Source organism: Pelobates fuscus, chromosome 4, assembly GCF_036172605.1.
Source record: "Pelobates fuscus isolate aPelFus1 chromosome 4, aPelFus1.pri, whole genome shotgun sequence".
In the NCBI taxonomy this organism is placed as follows: Eukaryota; Metazoa; Chordata; class Amphibia; order Anura; family Pelobatidae; genus Pelobates; species Pelobates fuscus.
The window spans coordinates 330,229,876-330,245,451 of NC_086320.1; the positions used below are offsets into that span (position 1 = coordinate 330,229,876).

General features: G+C 38.3%; 1 protein-coding gene across 1 annotated transcript in view; it reads left to right on the forward strand.

Annotated features, from left to right (window-relative positions):
• Positions 1-15,576, forward strand: part of AGMO (alkylglycerol monooxygenase) — a 301,876-nt gene that overhangs the window by 150,540 nt on the left and 135,760 nt on the right. Inside the window, exon 4 of the mRNA XM_063450740.1 lies at positions 2,851-2,954. Within this exon, the coding sequence (XP_063306810.1) occupies positions 2,851-2,954 (104 nt within the window). The remainder of the gene's footprint in view (positions 1-2,850; positions 2,955-15,576) is intronic.

The following is a 15,576-nucleotide window of genomic DNA, read 5'->3' on the forward strand; positions in this document are numbered from 1 at the left end:
TGGCACTCACCCTTGCTGGTGACACAATATTGAATTATATGCCCTGGTGCACTCCCACGCTAGTTATGTATGGTATATGTAGAAAAAAAGGATGCACTCTTTGGTCTTTCAAGTAGTAAAAAACGTATTTAATCCATCACAAGGTATACAGTTAGATGAGCGACGTTTCGACCCATTCGGGTCTTCCTCAAGGTCAGCATATACCCATAACAATAATCTATATATAGGAAAAGTGTAGTGTACTCACCAATTGTGATAATCACCCTCCTCCCCTCAATCGAAACCCGGAAGTGTCTACTGATCGTCATGTGGTTTGCGTGGTGACGTAGTCACGTTAGACATGTGTAATAGCGTATGTGTGGTTGCTAGTAAACCAGTCTAAATGGTAACGACTGGGTTGGAGTGATTCCGTGTGAAATAGAAAATGAAATCTATGTGATCATTATATAAAATATATATAGGCACGCTATTTAAAGCGTTGTAATGACTATGGAGCAGATGTAGTGTGAAAAATCCTAAGGAATAGTGCATAGTGAAAAGGAAAATCAGTGCCAACTATATATGTAAAATCAACAGTGCAGAAAAAATGTGACATGCCCCAAAGTGACAGCTATTCATATAAAACTTAAAAACAATGTTATTATACCATGAAAAGAAATATCAAAATCATTAGTATCTTAATGGTTATTAACCAACATTATATTTTTACATATAGCCTATTGAATATTATATAGGATAATTAAGGCTTTAATAGGAGTATAGAAACCCAGTATACTGGACAAATATATTTAAAGACCATATATTTTTGACTTCTTCCACATAACATCAATTATAGGAAATCCATGTTGTTGATAAGGCGTCATGGAAGTAGCCTAAAATTTGCATTAGTCACTTTACATAATCATGATCATATGTATATTATTACAATAATGCAATATTATCAAGAACACTCTATCTAAACATGGACGAAAAAAAAGACAAAAAAAAAAGGGATAAAAAATGATTTAGGAAATATGCTGGTAAAGAATAAAAATAAAATATAAGAGATGAAAAGTAAAAAATAAAAAATAAAAAGTAAAAAATACAAAATACAAAATACAGACTAAAGAGTGAGGGACAGGCTTCCACTATTAGAGAAAAATAGAATAAACTATATAGACCAAAGAGTGCATCCTTTTTTTCTACATATACCATATATATATATATACCGTATATACTCGAGTATAAGCCGACCCGAATATAAGTCGAGGCCCCTAATTTTACCCCCAAAAAATGGGAAAACTTATTGACTCGAGTATAAGACTAGGGTGGGAAATGCAGCAGCTACTGGTAAATTTCTAAATAAAATTAGATCCTAAAAAAATTATATTAATTGAATATTTATTTACAGTGTGTGTATATAATGAATGCAGTGTGTGTATATGAGTGCAGTGCGTGTGTGTATGAGTGCAGTGTGAGTGCAGTGTGAGTGCAGTGTGTGTGTGTATGAGTGCAGTGTGTGTGCGTATATATTAATTGAATATTTATTTCCAGTGTGTGTATATAATGAATGCAGTGCGTGTGTGTATGAGTGCAGTGTGTGTGAGTGCAGTGTGTATGAGTGCAGTGTGTGTGAGTGCAGTGTGTGTGTGAGTGCAGTGTGTGTATGAATGCAGTGTGTGTGAGTGCAGTGTGTGTATATGAATGAAGTGTGAGTGTGTGTGATGCAGTGTGTGTGATGCAGTGTGTGTGATGCAGTGTGTGTATATGAATGAAGTGTGAGTGTGTGTGATGCAATGTGTGTGATGCAGTGTGTGTTTGTGTATGTGTTGGTGGGGGTGGGCATTTAATATATTATTAATTATTATTTTTTTTATATTATTTTTTTTGTGTATTATTATTTATTATTTAATTATTATTATTTTTTTATTATATTTTTTTTTGTCCCCCCTCCCTGCTTGATACATAGCAGGGAGGGGGGCTCCTTCCCTGGTGGTCCAGTGTCATTGGTAGTTCAGTGGGGGCTGTGGGTGCTGGCAGAGCTGTACTTACCTTTCCTGCAGCTCCTGTCAGCTCTCTCCTCCTCCACGCGGTCTGTGCAGCTCCCTCTGTCAGCTCCCACTGTAAGTCTCGCGAGAGCCGCGGCTCTCGCGAGATTTACACTGGGAGCTGACCGAGGTGCTGAACGGACGGCGCGGAGGAGGAGAGAGCTGACAGGAGCTGCAGGAAAGGTAAGTACAGCTCTGCCAGCACCCACAGCCCCCAGTCTTTATTATGGCAATGCAAATTGCCATAATACAGACTATGACTCGAGTATAAGCCGAGTTGGGGTTTTTCAGCACAAAAAATGTGCTGAAAAACTCGGCTTATACTCGAGTATATACGGTAATCTCAATATGTCAAGAAATACAAGATATTAAAATATTAACTTTTTTTTCAAAATATTCAAAAATTTCAAAATGTATCCTATCCAAACATATTAACTAATTTGAAAAGTGTATCCAAAAATATTAAATCAAAGTCTAGGTTTTTAGTTCATCACAGCTCACTCTTTGGCAAATAATTTGAAAATGAATCATGCAATACATAGCAACTCTCACAACTGAATAAACATATTGGGTCATTTTAAAGAGCAGATATCTAACAGATGTCATTATCAGAGGACAGACAAACATGCTTGAGGATAAGTGAATATCAGACAGGTAATGGCAAATTGTCCAATCATTTCCCCTTTAACAGTAAGTGGAGATGAGCTTCTTCCATACCTTTTGTTATATATCTACAGAACAGTCTATAAAAATGTAAATAAAAATGCTGAATAGATATGTAACTCTTCAAGAGTCTTTAATTTGCACTTTTCTCCTCCAACAGAGGTTAATATAATCTGGGCTGGACATCAAACCCATCACAGCTCTGAAGATTACAACCTAACCACTGCGCTAAGGCAGTCTTTTCTTCAAAAATATTTCTCTTGGGTAAGTAATATTAAAACTAGCATACACTTTGGTTTGATGTGTTTAATTTCTAAAGGATACACTTGCTAAAGAGATTATTCGCTAATCATATGTGGTCATTTATGATGTTACGAATTTTACACTATACTCATTACATCTTCAGTTCTTCATAATTACATAGGCTGAAAAGAGGCATGTGTCAATAAAGTTCAGTCTCTCTAACATCTATTTTGCTGTTTATCCAAAACAAGGCAAAAAAACTCAATTTGAAGCACCAATTTTTCAACAAACTAGGAAAAATTCCTTCTTGACCCCTAGAATGGCAGTCAGCTATCTCCGTGGATCAAGAAACTATTAGCCACTAATTAAGCTTTATATCCCTAAATATTAAAGGGACACTATAGTCACCCAGACATAGTCACACTTCAGCTCTGCAGTGGTCTGGGTGCCAGCTCCCCCAGGTTTTAACCCTTTAGATGTAAACATAGCAGTTTCAGAGAAACTGCTATGTTTACATTGCAGGGTTAATCCAACCTCTAGTGGCTGTCTTCCTGACAGACGCTAGAGGTGCTTCTGAGACGCTGGATGCGAAATTCGCATCCAGCATGCAGAACGTCGATAGGAAAGCATTGAGAAATGCTTTCCTATGGATTGTTTGAATGCGTCCGCGACTCTTGCCGCACATGCACATTCCGCTCCACTCAGGAGCTGACGTCGGCAGGGGAGTAGAGGTTAACAGCACCGAGGGAGCCCAGCACTGGATTAAGATAAGTAGCTGGAGGGGTTTTAACCCCTTCAGCACCAAGGGAAGGGGACCCTGAGGGTGGGGGGCTTCTATGAATGCTATAGTGTCAGGAAAACGAGTTTGTTTTCCTGATACTATAGTGATCCTTTAAGTTTTTGCAAGTATTTATCCAATTTCTGTTAAAACATCTGTATACACTCTGATAAAACCAACTCTTCAGGCATAGAATTCCACATCCTTATTGAACATCTACCACCATATATATGCTCATGATGCCACATGGCGCACATCTTGCCTGACATAGAAGTACAGCTGCAATTTATTTCTTCTTAGTAGAACATTATTAAAGTTTATTTTGTTGATTGAGATTATTAATGAATGTAAAAAAAACTCAAAGTAAAACTTTTGGAGCAGATAAGATGACTGAAAATATTATGTGAGAGTGATCAGAAAGGGCACAGGGAGTTGTAGTGGACTGTGGAGAATGTTTGATGCTGGTTACTATCCTATCTCAAGTATTCATATCATCACACATAAACGGGTAAACTATTGGTGAAAGATCTACTATGGGTGGAAGGTAAAACCATTTCACTAAGACAAACCCAGGTAGAGTTGCAGGATGAGCTACATTCTCTCTACAATGATCTACTATGGGTGGAAGGTAAAACCATTTCACTAAGACAGACACAGGTAGAGTTGCAGGATGAGCTACATTCACTCTACAATGATCTACTATGGGTGGAAGGTAAAACCATTTCACTAAGACAAACCCAGGTAGAGTTACGGGATGAGCTACATCCCCTCTGTCTTTAGAAGTAGCATGGGGCCAACATTCTGCTGACAGTACAGCATTGATTGGAACTGTATAAACCAGAATAATAAGAATGCATTAACTGACAGGTGAGGATCCATTGTTAGACTCTTTTCACAGATCAATCAATGAAGGTAAATAATATAAATAACTTTAAATGAAAATGGTTAAAGCACTTAGTTCATCACAAACATGCAAGTATAATAACCCCTTCCCAGTAAGTATCTAAGGAATTTTTAAAAAAATGTTTTGATAAATGACCCATTACCGGTAAGAGAAGACAGAAATACAAACATGTGAAAATGACCAGAATAAATTAGTAGCGATATTATTTAGCAGATATCTAAGTCTATATGCATGTATTCTTAAATACATTTTTTTTTAATAGTGACAGATCTAGTACCTGCAGCTACTGCAAGCTCTATTCCCCCCCCCAACCCCCCCCCCCCCCTACACACTTTCTAAACTCAAACAGACTGTTCTAGACTGTTTTAGAAAATAGCCAATCAGAAGATGCAGGGAAAAAAACCTTGCGGTTTTCTGATTGACAATCCGGGTGGTGTAACAGGATTCATTTCTAGAAGAGTCAATTTATATTGATAACTGCTCTTTTATAAAATGTAAATAAGGGGACATACTCTTCATTTATAGAGCACTTGCTATATTTATATGGAGTGTTCCTTTAACTGATATCTGATAAGCATCACATAAAAGTTAATCTAAATCTATAGCAGTCTGTGCCGGTTTAGAGCACTTGATTTTATACAAAGGAGAAAGTTCCTGTAAGGTAATCTTCATGTATCTGACCGTATACTAGTAAATACTTGATAATGAAATGGATTATCAAGCTCCTGATCTCTAGAGAGAATTCAGTCATTAAAATGCCTGTCATTGTGCTCCATCATAAAGTATGTTCTCCTCGGAAAACCTTACACTGTGTGGAAAAGACACCACACTAACTAGCCTCAACATGCTAACTCTTATATATATATTTTATTGTAAGAGCCCAGATCTGTTGAGCTCAGACCCCTGGGATACCTGCCAATAAATAAAGAGTTTACACGTTTATGTCACCAATATATACCCTTACTTAAACTTTTCCATTATTTCACATTTATTTCACATTTTGCCATCTGAACTGAATTTAGCAATAGGATACTTCAGTGCATGATCAGACAAACTGTAGGCATTCTGCCACTTCCGTTCTCCTCACACTCAGACAGCAAAATATTGGCTAAGATGGATGGATGATGGAATCCAGTCATAATTTTGAAGGTGCACTTACAGGTTCTTTATTAGACATGTGGCCCAGTGAAATTTTTCGTTTCGTTCAAATGAATTCTTACTAAATAAAAATGTAATTTGTCCATTCTGAATTCTGAATACCTCCCCCACAAGTGACTATGAGTCCCCAGACCCATAGTCCTCTACTCCCCAATAAAATTAAATCCTACCTACCCCCTCACCCTAAAAATAGTGAGGGGGAACAAAAAACTAACTTTCATGGTTTCATACTTACCATTAGATGTCTTCTTCTTATTTAAATGTCTTCTTCTTATATCTTCAACCCCAAAAAAGGGCAAATAAAAATCCATAATTATCCCATCGCAACTGTTAAAAAAAAAAAAAAAGAAAAGCCTGACGCCCACAAAAAAATCCATCTTCCCCCAGCGAGGGCACCACTCAGATTGAGCTCCCCCGGGGCGTGGAAAGGCTTATAAAGCTTTCCCACGCCCTGCAATTTAAATCAGACTGCTCTGATTGCTTGATTCCAAGCCAACCAATCAGAGCGCTCTTAGTCAAATTGCAGGGTGTGGGAAGGCTTTATAGTCTGCGCGGTGCCGTCAGTCTGCGCGGTGCCCTCACTGGGTGAAGATGGATCTTTTTTTTTTGCGTCAGGTTTTTCTTTTTTCAATATGTGTTTTTTTGTTTAGTTTTTGGCGCTCAGGTTTTTTTTTTATTTTAACAGTTGCGACGGGACAATTATGGATTTTTATTTGGCCTTTTCTGTGGCTGAAGAAAGAAAAGAAAAGAAGAAAGAAGACACCTATTGATAAGTATGACATTTTATTTTACAGGGTTTATTGTTCCCCCCTCACTGTATTTAGGGTGAGGGAGTAGGTAGGGTTTAATTTTATTGGTGAGGGGGGTGACTAGGGGTTTGGGTACCCCTAGTCACTTGTGGGGGGTATATTTTACATTTAGACAATAGGTGTCCCCCCTCTTGTTACTTAGGGCCCCCACCTGCCTCTCATGGGGGGGGGGAGACGATGGAGACAATAGATCCCCCTTTTATTGTTATTTTGGGCCCCACGCACCGCTCACGGGTGGGGTCTGTGGGGGCGGCGGATCAATAGGTCCCCCCATTGTCTGTTAGGGTCCCGACCTGCTGCTCATTGGTGGGGACCTGGGGGGAGACAATAGGTCCCCCTATTGATACTTGGGGACCCCACCCGCCACTCATGGGTGGGGGCTGTAAGGGGGGGGAGGACAATAGGCCCTCCCCATTGTCTGTTAGCGTTCCCATCCACTGCTTATGGGTGGGGACCCGGGGGGCACATTAGGTCCCCCCATTATTTATTTAATTAATGTCCCCACTCGCCGGTCATGGGTGGGACATTAGGTGTGTGTGTCCCTTTATTTATTTATTTATTTAAGGGTTTGTTATGGCAGCCGACAAGAGACTTGTAGGTTTTGCAAGCTGTTTTTAGATATACCCCCAATAAAAATGCCTAATTAAATGCTTTCAAACTTTCATTTGGGTTATATTTACTAGACAGTGATTTTTTTTTTATATGGGAAGTGTAGTGTCCCTTTAACCCCTTAAGGACACATGACATGTGTGACATGTCATGATTCCCTTTTATTCCAGAAGTTTGATCCTTAACCCCTTAAGGACCAAACTTCTGGAATAAAAGGGAATCATGACATGTCACACATGTCATGTGTCCTCAAGGGGTTAAGGGGTTAAAGCATCAAGGTGAATCGTTAGTATTGAATTCACCTTAAAGGTTTGACTTGATGTCGTATTTGAGAGAGTACACAGTTAACTTTTTTATTTAATTTTTACTCTATGTATTTGGACTGATAAATACTATAACTATTGCTACTGCCCAAGAGTTGTGGGAGTTTGAGCACAGGAGGGATTAATGCTTGTTGTATTGTATCACCATGCTTCTGACCCTGCTCTCACTATGGGGAAAAATAGTTTACTAGAGAGGAAAAATATGGAAATCATATGGCAACCTGTTATATTCCACCCAAAAGTCATGAGTTTAACAGGACTGTTTTCATTAAGGAATTTATTTCCTGGAAACCAAGAGGTTCTCTTGATTATTATTTAAGGCTACATATTCCTACATTTTAATTACTGGAATTATTCCATTTTTGTCACATATAATACATAAAACATTAGTTGCATACGTTAAATATCATGTATGGCGAAAAAATGAATTATATATGAAAATATTACTTGACTACAAATGAGTTCTGGGGGCATCACCTTATCTGACTGCAAAATTATTTTCTATTTTTAAAAATAATTTCTTCTGAAGACAGCTTACCACAGCATACCTCTTTAAGCAAAGCATAAACAAGCTGAGCTGTACTTAATTACACCTGTTCTCTCTCATGTGCCAAAAAAAATATCTGAAGAGCATTGAAAAGGAAGACTGGATTCATCGGCATTTCTTATGGCCTGTAACAGTTTGTATTGCAGCAGGTGTCTTGCAAGTCTGCAAGGTCATCTGGGCAGTGTTGGCGTTTAAAACAGGAAAGGACTTCTTGCAGATTTGTTCTAATATATGCAGCTTCAAGCACACTGACCAAGTAATAAAGCATGAAATAGAATTTGTTTCAAATGTATCTGCATTTCTCTAGACAAAATTTGAAACCAGCATCAAGTATGGAGTCTGGTGGAATTAATAGAGATTTGGATTCTGTATGTTACTAAAAGCCTACTGAGTTTAACTGATTAAAGGATCACTATAGTGTCAGGAAAGCAAACCCGTTTTCCTGACACTATAGTGCCCTAAGGGTGCTCCCACCCTCAGGGTCCCCCTCCCTTGGCGCTGAAGGGGTTAAAACCCCTTCAGCCACTTACCTTAATCCAGCACCGGGCTCTCTCGGCGCTGGTGACCTCTCCTCCCCCGCCGACGTTAGCTCCCGAGTGGAGCGGAATGCGCATGCGCGGCAAGTGCCGTGCGCATTCTAACAGTCCATAGGAAAGCATTTCTCAATGCTTTCCTATGGACGCTCTGCACGCTGGATGCGAATTTCGCATCCTGAGTCACAGATGCGCCTCTAGCGGCTGTCAGGAAGACAGCCACTAGAGGTTGGATTAACCCTGCTATGTACATCTGAAGGGTTAAAACCTGAGAGACCTTGCACCCAGACCACTTCATTGAGCTGAAGTGATCTGGGTGACTATAGTCTCCCTTTAAATAATCAGCCATTATTTAGCTTTCTGAGTATTTGTTTTTAAATTAATTATTTTCAATGTCAGTTAATTAAATAGATTCTTTAACAGACTATACAGTTGATTTCCTAGTCTTAGCGGAATGAAATGGTGTTGTAGTAAAGTTGTGTCAAATGTTATTGTACTAGCGTTGTAAGTTTAATGGCTGTAAAACAATATGAGAAATGCCATACAAAAAGGTATAAAAACCAAAAAGCTAATCCTCTATAGATGTATACCTATATATACAGGCTAGACCGGGGATGGCACCTTCAGCATTCCAAATGCTGTGGACTATATCTCCCCTGGTGCTTTCCCGGCATAATGGCTGCAGCATTATGAGAGATGTAGTCCACAGCATCTGGTGTTCTGAAGGTTGCCTACTCCAGGAGTAGAATAAGAGACTTACTTGCATATTGATACAGTTCCAGGACGTATCCTATGTTTCCTTTGACCAAACCTGGAAACACAACTCAAGTTTTTAAAATGTTTTCAAGATAGAAAAAACAAACAATATCACAATTAATTAAACAAATCTGACATCTCACAACTATTTACGCCCATCAATTCCTATTAAATAAATGAAAATATTCCAGTGTCTCTCCTACTGATTTACAAACACTAGCTCATGCCCTAATATATCCATAATGAATATAAAAGTTGATGTTCTCTAGGGTAACACAGATCACCATATTCAAAGTCACTACAACATCACAAGTAACAAGAAAGCCACCAAATAAACACAAGCACCCTTAAAAGGACACTCCACTGCACAAATTAAGAAAATCACTAATTATTAAATATACACCCAATTAAAACATGCATGCATTTATGTATGCATTTTTTCATTGGGGATATATCTAAAAATTTTTGCAAAAGCTACAGATATCTTGTCTTCAGCACTTGCAAGCATTCCCTTCTTCTCCAGCCCAGATGTTCCCCGGCACAGACTTCTCAATGCAGCTCAAGAAGTATTTGAGAAGTATTTGCAATGCAGGTGCTCTGTGCAATTGCCGGCCTCTTGTATTTAGCTGCAATGAGTTTAACAAACAAGGAAGTAAAAGGACCGGTTGCCGGATTGACAGCCAGGAGGTGTGTAAAATGGCTAATTTTAGTGACAATGTTGTTTGAAAATCTATGAAAAAAGATGACACATTCTTCACGCATAAAATACTTCACCAAGTTAAAGTGTTGTAGATGTTTGGAGTGTTTAACATGTCTCAGTTAATTGTTTGCTATGTTCCCTTCTGTCATCCTGAGAAGGATAGCTGCTCAGATTACAAATACTGCTGCAAGAAATGCGAATGTGCCTGATGCTGCTGCTATTGATAATAATGTTGCCAGGAATGCTATGATAGCTCTGCAGATAGCACCAACACTAAATTGAACGTAGCAGAGGTGGGCTAAGAGACTATAAGTAGAGTACATGATACTTTGTGGAGTCCGTTTGACATTTCATTGCTGGAGGTAATAGCACAGTAGCCGCACAAATACAAACATCCTCCGACTACGTAGTCAAATCAAAGATGTGTTTGATTCTACTAGAGTCAGTAAGGCCATACACACAGGCCTTGCTCTAAGCACAGAGCATGTTGTTCACTAGAACGAGAATTCAAAGTCAATTTCAAATTTAAGGTCAAAATAGCTGAACTTTAAAAAAATTCTCTAAATCATCTATGTTTGGCTACTCTGGTCTTAATTTTGAAATTCACAATGCATGCACTATGAATTGTCACTTTAGTGAATAACCCTGAGAGGATTCTGAAATTTCTTGGATGTGGACCATGGGTGTCCAAAAGGTAGATCACCAGATGTTTTAAAACTACAGCTTCCATGATTCTTTGTCATTCTAAAGGCACACAAAGCATCATGGGAGTTGTAGTCCTACACCATCTGGGGATCTACCTTTTGGGCACCCCTGATATAGACACTGACATGCCATGAGTGGATTCACTTTTAGCACATCTGATCTTGTTCTTATTTCTTACTCTTTAGTGCACAGGGTGATGAGTTTATTTTACTCTTAGTACTTGAAATACTTGAACAGAGTATCAATTACATTTTGAATACGTAAGCTGAGTCGTTCAAACAACATTTTAAAACGGAGAATCCCAGTGCATCATTGTGTACTTTGTGTTGAAATATATGTCACATTTTGTTCTGTTCAACACAGAGGCTTAACAATATCATTATGAATCCACTACTTTAAAATTGATAGCTTACATGTTTTTAAAATATGCAGATAGTCTCTTGATAAACTCCTCTGTGGTGTGTTATTTGAATCTCTTTATATAACACACATCCCTAGTTTCCTTACTGCTAAGCAAAAAAATACCTCAAGGCAGATTTTTTTTTATATTGAAATTTTGTGTGGTATTTACTTTGAATTGAATTTGCGGTGAGTAAACGTTTAAAATAAGACACATTTTTAAATGGAACAAAATTTCACTTAAAGGGACACTGTAGGCACTATTACTGCTTCATATAATTGAAGTGGATTTAGTGTCTTGAGTCCCCCAGAGAAATCATTCCATTCAGCGTTAAGATATTCTAAATGTTTTAATGGTTAACTAGTAGCAGCCCATCACAGCAGTTACTCCATCGTTTGCCTCAGCAACAATTGATGGTTGTGATTGGCTGAGAGTGTCAGCTGACTTCTTTCAACCTATCACAGCGCCCATTGCTGGTATGAAATGGTATGGCTAGAAGGGGTGTCTGATCTCTGTCTCTGCCAGATACTGTTATTTTTGTTAAAGTGCTTGAACATTATATGACATTGAATGGGGTGAAAGGGTTAGGGTACTCTAGGCACTGTAACCAATTTAATGAGATGAAGTAGTAATAGTGCTTTATACATACAACGGTGAAAAAAATTATCACAAATAGAAATATCAATGTTCTCTTTTAGGTATAAAAGTGTATATCAAGTTCATTTTCATAAGATATATTTTCAAGTAAAGACTAAAATTGGCACAAAAGTGCAAGTCAGACCCCGAATATAGGACAAGAAGGGCAATCTGGTCTTGCATTAGTTTCTGGCTTCACTGCTTACTGTATATTGTAATTGAAAGGAGAAAGGAATGATTGGAAATTTAAGGACAAATGATGACTTGAGGGCCTGGTAGACAGCTTGTAGGCCATCACAACTTTTCTGTATCTCTCTCCTCCGTCTTCCTCTCCCTCCCTCTCACTCTCTATCCCTCAGCTAGAGTTTTGGTGGTTGATACACTTTGAAAAAAGCTGATATTATGAATTCAGACCTCATCCTTTTAATGATATGCATTGGAGCAGGAGTAGCTCTTCTCAGCTCCTCTCCCTGCAAATCACTATAGGGAAATCATCTGAAATAAATACAGAAATCTAATATATCAGCTACTCTCTGCAGTAACTCTCACCAAACTTCAGACGGACTGGGACAAATACAACCCTTTGCTGTCCTAAAATTAAAAAACTAGCCCGATCTATAAAAGATACAAGAAGATACAAGGTAATATAAACAATGCATATACCATACATCTTTGGTCTCATGGTTAAATATGATGTCCCCAAAACATCTCAATGACATTACTCTCCCATAATACATACTTTATCATTATCTGTCTGTCTTAGTTTTAGTTCAATGTTTTGGGTATGTGTGAGTTTGTGTCTGTAAGCCACAAGTGGACAGCTGTTATATCCATGCCAGATGATATAAAATATGGTTTAGAAGGGAAGGGGCTTAAGAGGAGTAAAAAAAATGCTATAGATCAAATCTTGCAATTTGAAACATTTCATTGGTGTTTACTATAAGGACTTGTCCTACTCTAGAATTTCTTCTTTATTCTTTGCCAATAGTTAGATTTTTCAAGATAAATTGACCAACTAAACTAGAATAGAAAATACAATTAAATGTTAATGCAATTGTCTTTTACCTAAAGCATTTTTATTTTCAAACATTTTAAATAGATTGTTGCATAACTCTTATAACAAATAAAGACTTAAAACAAGGCATTTATTCAGTAAACAGCAAATTGAAACCATTAATCCAAAATAGAAGCACTGTGAACAAATAAATGTAGTTATTTTGACCATACATTTTTCAAGACAGTTGCAAAATCAGTGTTTAACCATTAAACCCCTTTATATGATCCGTGCATAAACTAGAATACAAGTACTTTAAATAGGCAAACTCGTTTTAACATATGGTGAGAGGTGTAAGTTAAAGCATGAGCATATTGGTAAAATGTTATACTATAACGAAGAAAGAATGTACATCAAATGGAAGGATTGGAAACTTAATAATGTTCAGGAATGAGAAACATTTTGAAGTTTAAGAATAGTCATATTATAGAATATGATGCATACTACACACATCTGTGCACCACAAATTGCCACAAAATTATGCTTGTCAGAATCCCGAGCAATAATAATTTTTGACACAGATGGCAGTACTTTTTCCCAAAAAAAATATTAATAAGCAGAAATACATAAGCTAACATTCATCAAAGGGAGATAAATATTTAAGTTACGCTTTATTTTTATCCATAGCTATAAAACGTGCTTTATTTTACATCTTGCCTTAAGGCGCATTTCAAGCTAGGCTTTAGAAGACAGCAAGCAGACAATTGCGGCTAATGTGGCGATTGTGACAAGAGATCAAATGAAACACATTTTATAGCAGGAGATAAAAAATAAACCATGACTTAATGCATGAGTTTAATCACAAAGATCTTGTGATGTGTGCTGCATTGGGTCTATTAGTTTTTTGTTTTTTTAAGTTTTACTTGTATGGTGTAAAAGATCTTAAAAAAAATCTGAGCAAGAAGCCTTAAAACAGTTTTAACTAAATATGCATTCAATAAATCCTCTGTCAGGCCACATCTAAACTAAAAGTTTTTAACTGTGAATTCATTAACATTTACTGACTCTGCTGGGAAAAAAAAGTCATTAGGTAACTGGTAATACAGAGCAAGACACAAAATAAAAACAATAGAGAGAATAGAAGAGTAGGAGGAGAGAATCCACAGGGCCAGCTTAGGAACTCACCGACCCATGCCATCCATTAAAGGGACATTCCAAGCACCAAAACAACTTCATTTAAATTAAGTTGTTATGGTACCAGGAGGCCACAGTGGCACTCTTACCTCAAGAGGTTTAAACCATTCTTGAACAGTTTAACCACAAAGTTGCGTCCAGCGGCACTGTCCACTCCCCCAGACAGCATCCGGTATCTTATTTTCCAATTCAGGAACTAGAGTGCCGCTGGGCAAGGGTGCTGCTGATTGGCTGAGAGCAGTCAGCTGGCGCTCTCAGCCAATCAGTGACTTCCCATGCACTAAACTGGCTTGGAAAGAAGCTTACCATTTTTCAAGCAAGGTTAGGGAATGAGAAGTCACTGATTGGCTGAGAGCTTCAGCTGACCTCTCTCAGCCAATCAGCAGCAAACTTCCTGAAACTGAAAATTCAGAAGCTGGATGCTGTCGTGGTCGAGTGGACATCACCGCTGGAGACAACTTTGTGGTTAAGCTGTTCGAGAATGGTTTAACCCCTTAAGGTAGGAATGCCTCCGGGTGCCTCTTGGCACCATAACAACTTTATTTAGGGGATGCTATGTTGGTGTCTGAAGTGTCCCTTTAACAATGGGTGCAAATATAAGTGGTCCAGGGATCCCAAATTTTATGGAAGGGTGGGATAGTATTGTGAACCATGGCATTTAATTTATCTATTCGTTTATTGTCTACAACTGAATGTATAGAGAGAGGAGTAGTATCCTGTAACCAAGTGGCCGCTTACACCCTAAGGCGTAAAAAAAGCCTCTGCTGAGGGATGCATTTAGTGCTAAAACAATAGCAAATTTGTTTTGATTGAGTCTTCAATCATTATGTTTTTACCAGAGTGCTCTGTGGGTGCCAAGTTAGACTCAATTAGGAAATTTAGGGTCCAGCTGACAGGTGAGCCATGTCAAACACTAACACTCATGCTCAAAAGAACGCTTCTGCAGCATGTATAAGAACCAGCATCAAAAAGGGAATAGCCCTACATAGCAGGCAAAGTTCCCCAGGACCTGAAATGACCTCATGCAGTTAGGTGAGCAGACATTAACAAAAAAGCATTACCCCAAAGCCCCCTGTTCCATTTGTGAAAGGATAAAGGGATGTCATTACACTCAGAAGTTCCTAAGATTCCTGGATGTAAAACCCTCTATTAATCCAACATGCAGAATCCAAAGGCTCTAAGTAAGACATTAATTCCCTGAAAATGTAATAACTGATTAAGGTACCACTATTGCATTCAAAAAGGAGGTTTCATGATGATTGTTTTGTAAAGCAAAATCTATTAAATGTAATAAACCACACCTTCAATAGTTTAAGTTTGACAAAATATTCCAGGCATTAACAGCAGACTTCGCACCCCAGGCCCAGCTCTCCCTGCGGTGACTCAGACCAAAGTTTTGGCCGCGACTATTCGCTTTTCTTCTGGGTCGGGTGCCCATTTGGATCCAAATCCATCCTGCTGTCCACTTACCCAGAGGGTTTTCCAAGCTCCGGAATGCCTGAAGGCCCAGAATCCGGCTACTCAGAATAGGGGGATCTATAGACATAAGGCACTGACTCCCATCAAGGCCTGGGCTTGAAGAGGGTTGAACCTAATG